Source organism: Nannospalax galili, unplaced genomic scaffold, assembly GCF_000622305.1.
Source record: "Nannospalax galili isolate Female #2095 unplaced genomic scaffold, S.galili_v1.0 scaffold364, whole genome shotgun sequence".
Lineage (NCBI taxonomy): Eukaryota > Metazoa > Chordata > Mammalia > Rodentia > Spalacidae > Nannospalax > Nannospalax galili.
This window is the reverse complement of record NW_008352752.1, coordinates 3,373,105-3,386,314: the sequence shown is the minus strand read 5'-3', so window position 1 is coordinate 3,386,314 and position 13,210 is coordinate 3,373,105. Positions and strand designations below refer to the sequence as shown.

At 46.3% G+C, this 13,210-nt stretch overlaps 1 protein-coding gene across 2 annotated transcripts in view; it reads right to left on the bottom strand.

The window, feature by feature from the left end:
- Rftn1 (raftlin, lipid raft linker 1) overlaps positions 1–13,210 on the bottom strand; it is a 228,238-nt gene that overhangs the window by 30,385 nt on the left and 184,643 nt on the right. For both annotated transcript variants that reach the window (XM_008849972.3, XM_017802421.2), the window contains exon 7: positions 7,426–7,541. In XM_008849972.3, coding sequence (XP_008848194.1) covers positions 7,426–7,541 — 116 coding nt within the window. The remainder of the gene's footprint in view (positions 1–7,425; positions 7,542–13,210) is intronic.

Below are 13,210 nucleotides of genomic sequence, written 5' to 3'. Positions count from 1 at the left end.
AGGTCCTCTGCAAGAGCAGCAAGTGCTCTTAACCACTGAGCCATCTTTCCATCCTCCTCCCTTTCTTTTCTATGAGGAACCAATAAAAATGTAACTCAAGTCTAGGTCTGAAGTGTGGCTCAGTGGTAGGATCCCTTTCATGTCTGTGTGTCTCTGTGTGTAAGTGCAGTGCTGCAAAGGCCACTGGATCCCTTGGAGCTAGAGTTACGTGTGACTGTGAGTCATACCATGTGGGGGCTGGGAACTGAACTTAGGTCCTCTGCAAGAGCAGCAAGTGCTCTTAACCACTGAGCCATCTTTCCACCCTCCTCCCTTTCTTTTCTATGAGGAAACAAAAATGTAACTCAAGTCTAGGTCTGAAGTGTGGCTCAGTGGTAGGGCACTTGCCTAGGATGCGTGGAGCCCTGGGTGTGAGCCCCAGCACCACAAAGTAAACTGATTACAGCTAAGAGACTGGTGAAATTTTTCCCTTTGCTGGCATCACACTAAGTGTATCTGTGTTAGTCAGGGCTCTCCTGCGAAAAAGCCAACAGGATATCCACAGACATATCCGTATCTAAGATGTATTTCCGAGGAACTGGCTCATAGAATTTGGGAGCTAGCAAGTGCAAAGTTTGCAGGGCGGGCCGATAGGCTGGCGATTCCGAGACTTGATACTGCAATCTAGTTTGAAGGCAGTAGTGGAAACAGAATTTCTTCCTCTTCTGGAGACTTCGGTCTCTTAAGGCCTTCAACTGTGATGACCACCCACATTCTGAAGGGTAATGTACCCTTCCCCTGATGGGCATGCTAACTACATCTAAAAGTATCTGCACAGTAGCATCGAGCCTGGGGTTTGAGCAAACCCCAGTCCCTTGGCCCAACCACACTGACACACAACATCAACCAATGGAGCATCATGCTGCACTCATACCTCCTCTGTAGCACTTCCTGGGCGTCCTCCTTTGTCAGTTTGCATGGATTCGTCTAAACATGATAATTTGAGGACACTGTGGGTGTGGCTGCTTTTCTTTTCCCTCTGTCACTAACGTTGCTGAGATGATATCCTTGCTATGCCTTCTTGGGAACAAGTGCCTTTGTTTCTTTGGAAGAGACAAATAAAAAACAAGCCTTCTTAACCACGCTCTCACCATTTGGAAGAGCTCCTCTGTGTCGGCTAAACAATGTCAAGTCCTCAAACTTGGTTTCCAGAGCTAAAGTAACTTGTTTTTCTAGATTCTTGCCTTTCCTGCCAGATCTAGCCCCTAGTAATGGCCAGCTGAGACAGGAGAGAGAGAGAGAGAGAGGAGAGAGAGAGAGAGAGAGAGCCTGATATTCTTTAACTGGCTCACGGAGAGAGAGGAGAGAGAGAGAGAGAGAGAGAGAGAGAGAGAGAGAGATTTATCAGTCACCTGATATTCTTTAACTGGCTCACTGGCTACCTTTGACAATGGCCAACTACAGGCCAAATGGGGAAGCTTTTCAGTTCCCTGCCTTCTTCCCCTTTTCTGTCCTGTAACTACCTTGTAAGGCTCTGGTTCCTAGAGGGTTTCTGTGGGGGTCAGAAGGGAGGGGTTGGATTTCCCTGGAACTAGAGTTACAGAGGGCTGTTAGCCGCCATGTGGGTGCTGGGAATCAAACCCGGGTCCTCTGCAAGCGCAGCCAGTGCTCTTAACTGCTGAACCAGCTCTCTAGCCCCTCTATGCAGGATTCTTCCCACCAACAGCCAGTATTGTTGGTGAGTTGTTCGTGCCCTTGCCCGTCCTTCCTTCATACTGGCCTTACAAACATAACATATGAGTTGCTAAGTGAGGATGGTGGGTGATCTGCCTTCCAAGACAAGCCTGAACACCTGAAATGAGCTCAAGTCTAGATGAGTCCCACCGACAGTGTACTGGGGTATCACCCTCAAGGTGAGGGGGACACAGGGTTGGGTAACAGTCAGTATTGACAGGGCTGCTGGCACAGACTTGAGGTTCGGCTGAACCCCACCCAAGCCTCCCCCATGCTGTGACTCACTCTGGAGTGGGAAAGGATGAGGTTACCACAGGGGAAAGGGTTGTGTTTGCTCCCTGTTTCTTTCATGGAATGACTACTCACAGAGAAATCATCCAAATCACAGAGAAAAGGCAGGGTCTGCTGACTCTGGCATGAAAGGCTATGATCGCCAACCAAAATAATTCTCCTAGAGAAACCATGGCAATGAAGAAGTAAGCGCCGGATGGTTTGAAAAGAACAGATATTGGCTCCTCTGTCAAGAGCAGAAGGTGGTGAATTCTCAGTACCACAGAAATGGAAGTTACTCCCTGGCAGACCTTCACATGGATTGAGAGAGATGGTTGGGAGCCTTCATTAACAAAAGACCAATCCCCAGAAACCTGCAGAAGGTCACAGAGAACCAGTGAAAGCTTGGGCTTTGTCACACAGGGTGACGAAGGAGATTCAACAGCAGAAGCAGCATCCTCCGCATCCTCTCATGACAGCCTTAGGGATAAGTGAGGAGAAGATCTACGTAGTGGAACCTATCTGAAATCACCACCTAGGTTTGGTCCTCCTTGGGGCCTGGAGGAAGGTCTCTTGAAGGATGCCAAGGACAGTGGCTTTGACCCAGTCTGTTCAATGCTAGGATCATACGGCAACCACCTTCTATACGAAACCTTCAGAGAAACCAGAACTGGAATGACCCTATGAAGGCAGGGTGAGGGAACCATGCCTCAAAATGTTTCGAGAGAAGCTAGGTGTGATGGCGCAGGCATCTCTAGTTCTCTCCCTCTGGAGGCTGAAGCATGAACATTGTGAGTTCAGTTCCAGCCTGGGCTACAAAGGGAGACCTTATCTCAAACAATAAGGGTTAGGATGAAGCTCAGTGGTAGCGTGCTGCCACAGTCCCGCAAGGCTAGCACCATACTGCTGATGGCACTCCCTGACACACAGATCCAAAAGCACTGGCAGATGGATGTGTGTTTGACCTTCACTCATTCACACTCGCTGGCTTTTTCCACCCGCCAGTGTATCAGTTGCAACAGCTGCAAGCTTGCTATTTGTGGTGCTGAGGCTGGAACCTGGGACTTCATGATTCTAGGCAACTGCTCTACCACTGAGCTACCTTCCCAGCTCCTTTCCCTTTCTATTTCATTTTACTATTTTTAAAAAAAATTTTAAATTTATTTTTATTATATGTGTATGAGTGTTTTGCTTGCATGTATGTAAGTGCACTAGTGTCATGCAATGCCTGCAGAGGCCAAAAAAGTGTTGGATCCCCTGGAACTGGAGTTATGATTGTCAGTCATTGCACGGGTGCTGAGAACCAAAGTTGGGTCCTCTACAAGGGCAGTCAGTGTTCTTAACTGCTGAGCCATCTCTCCAGCCCTGTTCCCCTTTTAAAATGTTTTTTAAATTACTTTTTATTTTATTTTATGTGTATGCATGTATTGCCTGCATGCAGGTAAGTGCACCCACATTGTGAAATGCCCGCGGAGGACAGAAGAGGCTGTCGGATCCCCTGGAACTGGAGTTACGGACAGTTGTTAGCTGCCAGGTGGGTGCTGTTCCCCTTTTTAAAAATTATTTTTGAGACACAGGATTTCACTAAGTTGCCTAGACTGGTCTTGAACTCTCTGAAAACCCAGGCACCTTTTTCTACTGTCTTATGTTCATATCTGGCACCAGACACCACAGGAAACCCAGATAAACTGAAACACTCCAGGGAGAGAGGGGATGATGACACCTTGGTGGCATCCAGGTTCTGCTGGTCTGTCACATCCAGACAGACTCTCTCCCTCAGCCCTGCTCTTCACCCGCTGGTCAAGCTACTTCGTGTTCTGCACAATCCCCCTTTCTACTCACACTCTGGATTGCAAATCACCCACATGGGAGCGCCCACTCTCCCCCTATGCACCTTGCATTTTAGGCTGTGGATTTGCAACTACAGATAGCACAACTATTTGCTTTTTCTGTTTTTTTTTTTTTGTTGTTGTTGTTCTTTATTTTATGTGTGTGAGTATATTGCTTGCATGTGTGTAAGTGTACCTGTGTCATGCAGTGCCCTCAGAAGTCAGAAGAGGGCATTAGATCCCCTGGAACTGGAATTACCGACAGTTGTTAGCTGCCATGTGGTTGCTAGGAACTGAACCTGGGTCCTCTGCAGGAGCAACCAGTGCTCTTAACCACTAAGCCATCACTCCAGCCCCTTGTGGGGCTGTTTATTTTTTCTTTCTTTCTGTCTTTGAGACAAAGTTTGAGTGTATAACCCTGGCTGGTCTCCATCTTCCTGCTTCAGCCTCCCGAGTCCTTGGACTGAAGGTGTGTAGCACCACCTCTGGTAATCACTTGCTTCTGTTCCAAACATTCATTCTCTAGCCAAAACTCCTTTTGGAATAAGACCCAAGGGGTGGGTGGAAGCTCTGTGTCCTAATGGCAGCTGGTGACCAGTAATATGAGGTTAATAGGAGCTGGGCAGGGGCAGGGGCAGATCTCTGTGAAATTGAGGCTAGCCTGGTTTACACACATGGTGAGTTCCAGGTGAGCTGGAGCTACAGGGAGATCCTGTCTCAAAAAAAAAAAAAAAAAAAAACCAAAACCAAAACCAAAAACAAAAACAAAGTAAGGTCTTACCATGTAGCTCAGCCTGGCCTTGAACTCCAGGCAATCCTCCTGCCTCGCTCCTAAGAGCTGGGATTACAGGTGTGGGCCACTGTTCCAGGCTGTACTTTCCCCTTTAATTTGCCTCGGCTTTGAGACATCATTGCCAGCATCCTCACTTATAAAACTGAAACGCGTAAGGCAGAGGGAGTGATTCTCTTTTCTACACTAGTGACTGAGCTGGGAACTGGAAGCCACACTCAGAACAGGTTCCCAGGCAGCTTCCTCCTTCTAATACATTGTGCTGTCTCAGAGCTGAGTCCTCCATCCAGTCAGGGTTCCTGGTGAGAGTATGTGTGTATGTTCACAGTGTACATGCACATCCGTGTGTGTGTGTGTGTGTGTGTGTGTGTAAAGAAGGGAGCCAAGACATAGAGGCAGAATTGGAAGGCAGTGCTGCACACAGGGCTCAAGGGTAGGCCCAGAAATAAAGGGGCAGATCAAGTCTTAGCGCAGAGAGGAGAAAGAGCAAATTACAGCATCTCATGATCAGAACACAGGAGGAAGACAGTGCTTGTCAGAAAAGCAGGGTCAGACTGGAGAGATGGCTCAGTGGTTAAGAGCACTGGCTGCTCTTGCAGAGGACCCAGGTTCAATTCTCAGTGCCCGCATGGTGGCTAACACCTGTCTGTAAGTCCAGTTTCTAGGGGAATCTGACGCCCTCTTCTGTCCTACGTGGGTATTGTATGATACGAGTACATTTACATGCATGTAGGCAATATACTCACACACATAAAATAAAAATGATAAATAAGATCTTATAAAAAAGAAAAGCAGGGTCATCCAGAAGCTGAGGGGCTCTTAGGTTTGGGGCTAGGGGCTAGTCAGGCCATGCCCCACTGCAGCAGCCTCTGTCTCACATATGCTGGGAAGAAACAGCAGGACTCCTAGGAGAGCCCAGCTATGTATCTGTAACCTTCTCACAGATGCACACTCCAGATTCCAGAAGAGCTGCTATCCTAATTCTCATTTCCCCAAGTAAGTTTGCAAGCCCAGGCCGCCAGGATTTAAGATATCAGAAGTCTACTGCTGGCACACATGCCCCCTTCCCTGCCTGTATAATACAGTTTAACTAAATGAGCCTCTACCCTCCTCTTCCCCCATACACGGGCAAGATGCCTTCCTCCTTTCCTGGCATACAAGACTCCCCTCCCTATCTTTCTGTTCCCTAGGAATCAAAGGCAGTCTGACTCCAAGTACAAACTAGAGTTCTCATCAACAACTACATGAAAGCTTCCCCTTCCTCCTAAGCCTTTAAGAATGGACCTGCCACATTCTGAACTCTGCTCAGAGCCCCTGCCACACTATCTCTGCCTATGGTATCTGCCTTTCCATGTTCTGTCTGTCTACAGCTTTAATAACTCTTCTAATACATTTCTTGCCCCAAAGGACAATCCACCTGTGTCCCCCTTCAGCCCCAAACCCATGACCTTTCAGAGACCTGTCCAAGGCTCAAGCAAGAAAAAAAATAACCTTTCTAGAGGTCAAATGGTGACAAAGAGAAGACGTAGCTAAACTCGAGGCAGAAGTGTTGGGGTTCAATGACATCTGTGTGCCCTAGAGAGGAGCTGACTATGGGTCAGAGTGGGCACCTGACAGCCTCTTTAGAGGGTAAGGCCTTGCCCAAACCTGTCCCTGTGCTGGTTGCAAACTCAAAGGGCAGGATTCTTAGTTTGGTTCTCTGACCAGCAGCACTGACTCACTTGAAGGGGTGTCATAAATGCAAATTCTTGGGCCCAGTCTCAGAACCACTGTTAGAGACTATCCTCCCCTAGGTCGCCCCCCAGTACACAGGTGGGGCCTCTAAGGAAGTAGTTACAGTTAAATAAGGTCACAAGAGTGATGATCCATTAGGATTAGTGTCTTCCTAAGAGGAGACACCAGAGACCTTGTTGGCTTCCCATGAGCATGCTCAGAGGGAAGGCCATGAGGACTGAGAGGCTGTCTGTAAGCCAGGACTGGAGCCTTGAACAGAAACCAGCCCCTGGTGGAACCCTGACCTGGGACTTTCCAGTCTCCTGAATGGTACAAAATCCCACCTGTGGCATTTTGTTATAGTGGCCCTGGCTGACTAAGCTACCCACTGAACAGGGAACCCCCAGGGTGGAGCTCAAATAAGTGTGTTTGTAAGCTCTCCTTGCGATTTAGACACTATCTCAGTCTTGAGAAGTGCTGTTCTAGCTATGAGCTGAGACTGGTCTTAAAACACCCATGCTTCATAACTGGAGAAGGTTTAGGACTCTTAAAGGTACGATAGTTCTTCCAAAGATATGGGACCCTGCTTGAGATATCTCCTACCCACAACTATGCAATGGCCTCCTGTGTCCTCATTCTTCAGATACACCCTGCAGTACTCATGCAAAACCTCAGATAAGAGACAACTTCTCCCTGCCTCAGTTTTCTAACTATAAAAATAGACAGCATATCTCACTGGCTCACTGTGAAAATTGAGTGCGCTCCTACACATTTCTCCCAAAGACATCTTACAGGACTAGGCAGAGGGTCTGCCTCCGAAAACCACACGGCTCTTACAAACACAGCACCACGCACTTGCCTCATTCATCTCACTGAGTGTTTTCAGTGATATGCAAATTAACCAATAGTCTGACATATGCAACAATATCATTTTTTTTCTGTTGGAAATGGAAAGTGGTCTCCACCCCGACTTGGAGTCGGGGTATTGAAGAACTAAGGGGATCCTCACAGGGTTTACCCAGATGAGCACCAGCCCCATGATCGGCTACAGCAACCATGAAATAACTGCTGCCCCAGCAAAGGCAGCAAAGCAGGCACCGCCACACTTACTTCCAGGACCGTCCATTGTTCGACAACAATAGCATCGTAGCCCTGTATGGTTTTGCTATCTTCTGTGGAAACAGCTTCAAAGATGAATACTCCATCTGTCAGGCCATGGAAGGAATCTGTAGAAAAAGTGAAAAACAAGGGGGTGGGGGCGTGTAAGCCGTCTGTGGCAGCAGCCTTACAAAACAGCAAAAATTTTCACTGCATTCATTAATAATCCCAATCAGAACATCTTTTCAACATGTTAATTAAAGAAGGCACACACAGCCATAGAGTCTAGCCCCATCAGAATGAATGAGACTAATTTACCTCGCAGTTTTGAATAATATCCTTGATTTTATGAGCCCAAATTTCATTGTCGGCAATCACCATCTGATTTCACGTGCTTACCTTCCTGTTCAAGCTCCACCGTCAGGATGCACTGGGGAGAACTTATCCAGGGCGAAACACGGCTGTTTAGAGGCAGTTTTTAGAGGAAAACTATATTTAGGTGAGAGGGTTTTTTTTTTTTTTTTTTGTTTTTTAAATGCAGGATAGATTCACCTCACCAGATCTGAACTTGTCAGGTGCACACAAGATGTGTTGGCTCTTTGAGGGGGTTGTGTGATGTGGTTGTTTCATGGAGGGTGCTTCTGGCTGCTCTTGTCAAGAGGCAGGATTTGGGGCCGAGGACTTCCCAACTGATTTGCCAATGACAGTGTTTCCTGGGGCATCATTCTAGTCAGGGTCCTGAGTGCTGTATAGTGCAATAACTGTGCTTGAAACAGACAGTTGTTTGAGAGTGTCTTAAGTGATGGAGGTCTAAGGAAGCACAGAGCATGGCCTCTGTCGAGCAGAGCCTCTGCCCCACAGAGCATGTGTCTTCTACCTTCACTTGGTTCATCATTCCTGTGTGTCTTAGATTCACTGAGGTAAGATTGTGAGAAAGAGGACTGATCTAGATGCTGGTGGCCTGGATCCAGGCAAGGGTTCCTTTTGGTGACTTGGTTGCCCATCTGTGACACTAGGTGTGGAAAGATCATCCCTTTCCGCCCCTAGAGTCTGCTCTGCTAAGATTGTTCTATCTCAGTGAACTGCTGAGGCCCTAACCCCTGGCTCAGTGAGGGATGAGGGGGAGCCACATCTGTGTAAGAAGAGGAAGCAGCCCCAGGTGCTTTCTTGCTCCCCCACCCCCACGTGTGTACAGCAAGGCAGCAGACAGCTAGCTGTGAGCACAGCAGGAAGAGAGCTTGAACCCCAAACAGTCTGCTGGCATGTGGGTCATGGGTTAGATACTAGTTTTTTAGGAGTGGGAGAAAATAAATGTGTGGTTACTGTTTAGGCCATCCAGACTGGCATTGTGTTACAACAGTCTCAGGAGACTAAAACACTTATAAAGCCTATCTCAATGTTATTTTATTTTTGAACATTTTATTTATTATTTTTATTTTATGTGTGTGTATTGTCTACATGTATATAAGTGCACCTGTGTCATGCAATGCCCATGGAGGATAGAAGAGGCCGTCGGATCCCCTGGAACTGGAGTTATGGACAGTTGTTAACTGTCATGTGGGTGCTGGGATTTGAACCCGGGTCTTCTGCAAGAACAGTCAGTGTTCTTAACTGCTGAACTATCTCTCCAGCTCCAACACTTACTATTTTAAAAGGACAGTTTGTACTAGGACAAATCATAATAATGTTAATTTTCTTTTTCACAGAGAAGGTAGGAAGACCAAATCAATCCCCTAAATGATTCTGGCATTCCTGTAAGTGCCACTATTTTTCAGAAATCACAAAGAAAAAGACTCACAAATGTCTATATGTAGCAATCTTTCTATCTTCCCCCACAAACAAAATTAGAAGATTATCAACAGGGGAAAGTTATTCAAAGTGACACAAAGAAAAGACCAAGCTTGATATTCTTCGCACATAGAAACTTTATAATAGCTGAAAACCTAAAATACTAATAAAAATGAGCAGAGAACACGAACTAGAAATTAGTTCTCCATGGCTAGTAAGTTTGAAAGAAGTTCAAATTTGTTTATTAGAATGGTAGATTTTTGAAAAGGAAAATGTCAATGCCTATAGAGTTAAGTCTGAAGTGTCACCAAGAGAAAGTCTATCCTTTTTGACTCCCAAATCCTTTCTTTTAGTCTGTCCTAAAGTAACAACCACTAATGTGATCCCGTATTTATTATAAGAATTACTTATAAAATTACTTAAAAACCCAAACAAGAGCCAAGGAAATGAGCAAGCCTGTGGACCTAAGTTCAGATCCCCAGAATCAACCTAAAAGCTGGGCGGTGCTGTGTTTGTAATCCAAGCCACGGAGGGGCAGAGACAGTTGGCTCCTGGGGACTTGCTAGCTGGTCAGCCTAGTCAAAATGACAAGCTCCGGGTTCTGTGAAAGACCCTAGCTCAAAAATTATGGTGGAGAACAATACAAGAAAACCTGCTATCAACCTCACACGGTGAACACACTTGTTCACACATGCATATACCACCCCATACACAGAGATGCATAACACACACCACACACACACACACACACACACACACACACACACACACCCCTAAATGACCTAAATATTCAACCATAGAAAAATAGTTAAGTGAATTAGATTTCCATACAACTAAAAGCTATACTATCCTAAGAAGCATATGGAAATTTCACCAGGGAATACTTCAGAAGCCATATTGTAGAGAGAGGAAAAAAACCTTCAAACATAAAACTGTCATATGAGCTAGCTGCAATTTTTTTTTTAATTGTGTGTGTGTGTGTGTGTGTGTGTGTGTGTGTGTATCTGCCAGAAGAATGTGTTGGGTCCCTTGGAGCTGGATTTCAGGCCCTGGTGACTGCCTGAAGTGGATGCTGGGGTTCCAACTCTGGTCCTCATGATAGAGCAGCAAGAGCTCCTAACCACTGAGCCATCTCTCCAGCTTAAGCTCCAATTTATTTTATTTTATTTTCAAAATATTTTATTTATTATTTTCATTTTATTTTTATATGTATGCATGTATTGCCTGCATGTATGTAAGTGCACCCATGTCATGCAATGCCTGTGAGGCCAGAAGAGACCGTCAGATCCCCTGGAACTGGAGTTATGGACAGTTGTTAGTTGCCATGTGGGTGCTGGGATTTGAACCCAGGTCTTCTGCAAGTACAACCAGCATTCCCAACTGCTGAGCTATCTCTCCAGCCCCTTATTTTATTTTTTGGTCTTTCTGAGGCAGGGTCTCCCTGTAGCCCCAGCTGGCCTGGAACTGTAGGTTAGGCTGACTTCACAGAGATCCTCTTGTCTCTGCCTCCTAAGTGTTGGAATTAAAGGTGTGTGCTACTACACTCAGCCCAAGCTCCAATTTTTTCATGTTAGAAAGGTTTAGATAAATAAACCTTGAGGAAATATACAAGATACTAGAAGTGGTTATGAGTGGTGTAATTAAGAATAACTAAAATGTTTTCTAAAATCCTCTTCTGTAAGATTAATGCAAGAGTTAATACAGTAGTAACAGGCAAACAGGTAACAGACGAAAAGTAATTTCCTTTTCTCTCTCCTATGTGGCTCTTGAAGTTCAGTTTTAGAACTGCAGTGACACAACCCAGTAGACTGAACTTTTCTGAGTAGTGACTAGAAATGGAGGATTAGCCTCACAGTGGGGGAGTGGAAACACCCACACTCACCCTGAAGGGCCTACCCCACCCTGGCCCATTCATTCTGATACCTGCTGAGCACCAATATGGGCCAGGTACTCCTTGGTCACTGGAGGTCTTGTCAGCAGCAAGACGAAGACCCTACTACCATGGAGCTTTCTTTTCAGTGGGGAGGGAGACAGAAACACAACACCAGAGGTGATAAATCACATAGAAACATGAAGCAGGCTAAAAGAAGTGAAGGTGGAGGCCATGTGGAGTCTCTTTCTGAAAGGGGTCCTGAGACTAAGGCTCCCCAGTTTGAGACAAGACATTATGATGGTTAGTTCTGCTGACACAATCCAGAATCACCTGGGATCCAAGTCTCAATGAGGGGTTGTCCAGATCAGGTTACTCTTTGGGCATGTCAGTAGAGGGTTATCTTGATTACCTTTACTGCGATGAGAAGACCTGCCCACTGTGAGTGGCATCATTCCCTGGGCAGGGGGCCCTGAACTGTTAAGAGTGGAGAACATGAGCTGAGCTCAAGCATGCGTGGATTAATTCACTGCTCTCTGCTCTCAACCGTGGATGTACTATGAGTACGTGTTTCAAGTTCCTGTTGCTTTTTTCAGGGTATTTGATCACAGGAATAGGAAAAGAAATGCAGACAGACATGAGTGTACTAAGCAGGCAAGGGTTTGAGTTCCTGACAGTTTCGGGGACAGGCTAGGTGCAAATGCAGAGTAAGTGGGACAGGGATAAACTACTAGATGAGCTGTAAAATTCTTAGACGAGGGGGCTGGAGAGATGGTTCAGCGGTTAAGAGCACTGACTGCTCTTGCAGAGGACCTGGATTCGATTCCCAGCACCCACATGGTGGCTACGAACCATCCTTGACTCCAGTTCCAGGGGAATCCGAAGCCCTCTTCTGACCTCCACGGCACTGCATGACACGGGTGTACTCACATACATGCAGGCAGTATACTCATCCACATAAAAAAAAAAAAAATTCTTAGAAGAGACTTAGGATTCAGGTGACTGGTGGGGAAAGGGCCGGCAAGGGACTTTCCCACATGGCATGCTTAGCTAATAGGATATGGCAGGTGAGATGCAGAGTCTAAAAATCACGCATGGGGTTGAACTCGATGTCCTGTGTCTCTGCCACCATTTTGAGAGGACATACCCCAGTTAGCCAGCTGGATCTAGGAAGACGAAAGACACATGGAGCAGAGCTGTCCTAGTGGAGATGGCTGGGACCAGCTGACCAACAGACCTGTGATAAGCTTAGTGGAGATCACTGAGGCTGCCAACAGTGCTCCAAACAACCAGAAAACCTGATGGAGTAAATTATTACTCTTAAGCCAATGAGAACTAGAGTGGTTTGTTACATGGCACTACTACAGCAATAGCTGACTGAGACAATGCTCAACCTAGAGGAAGGGATACAAGACCAGTGTGCTTTGCTGAGCCTGGGGTTAGCCCTTGTCCTGAATGAGAAAGAAATTGGAGCAGTTCAACAAACTGTGACTATGTGGGAAGTTCCTGGAGCAGGAGTCTTGTCCTGACATTATCCTAACCTGATAAGATAATACTCCATTTCCAGTAAGTTCCCTGTGAATAAGCCAGGTCCACGCTTCATTCTATTCTGAGAGTCTACTGTCCAATGCCCTTTGCAAGAGCCAAGCTTGCCTCTCTCAGGGGGTTTACAGGAGAGTTTTCCCCAAGTGTTTGCTTACTGAACATAGATGACCAGGGAGAACTGAACTGCCTTACATGTATCTCAGGGTCCAGGATAAGCACAGTCCAGAGTCCCACTCAGTTTTAAATTCTCAATAACACTCTAAGGGTAGAGACCCTGTGTCACAGGAGAGGTGCCATAAGATACTTTTAAAAAATATTTAATTTTTTCTATATGTATGAGTGTATCACCTGTATATGTGTAAGTGCACTCGTGTCGTGCAACGCCCAAGAAGGTCAGAAGGAGGTGTCAGGATCCCCTGGAACTGTAGTTACAAACCATTGTTAGCTGCCATGTGGGTTCTGGGAACTGAAACCGGATCCTCTGAGAGTACTCAGTGCTCTTAGCCGCTGAGCCATCTCTCTAGCCCCAAGACACTCTTTAAAATAAAGCTTCCCTAGTCCTGATCTGGCAATGCTCAACACCAGAAGACAGAT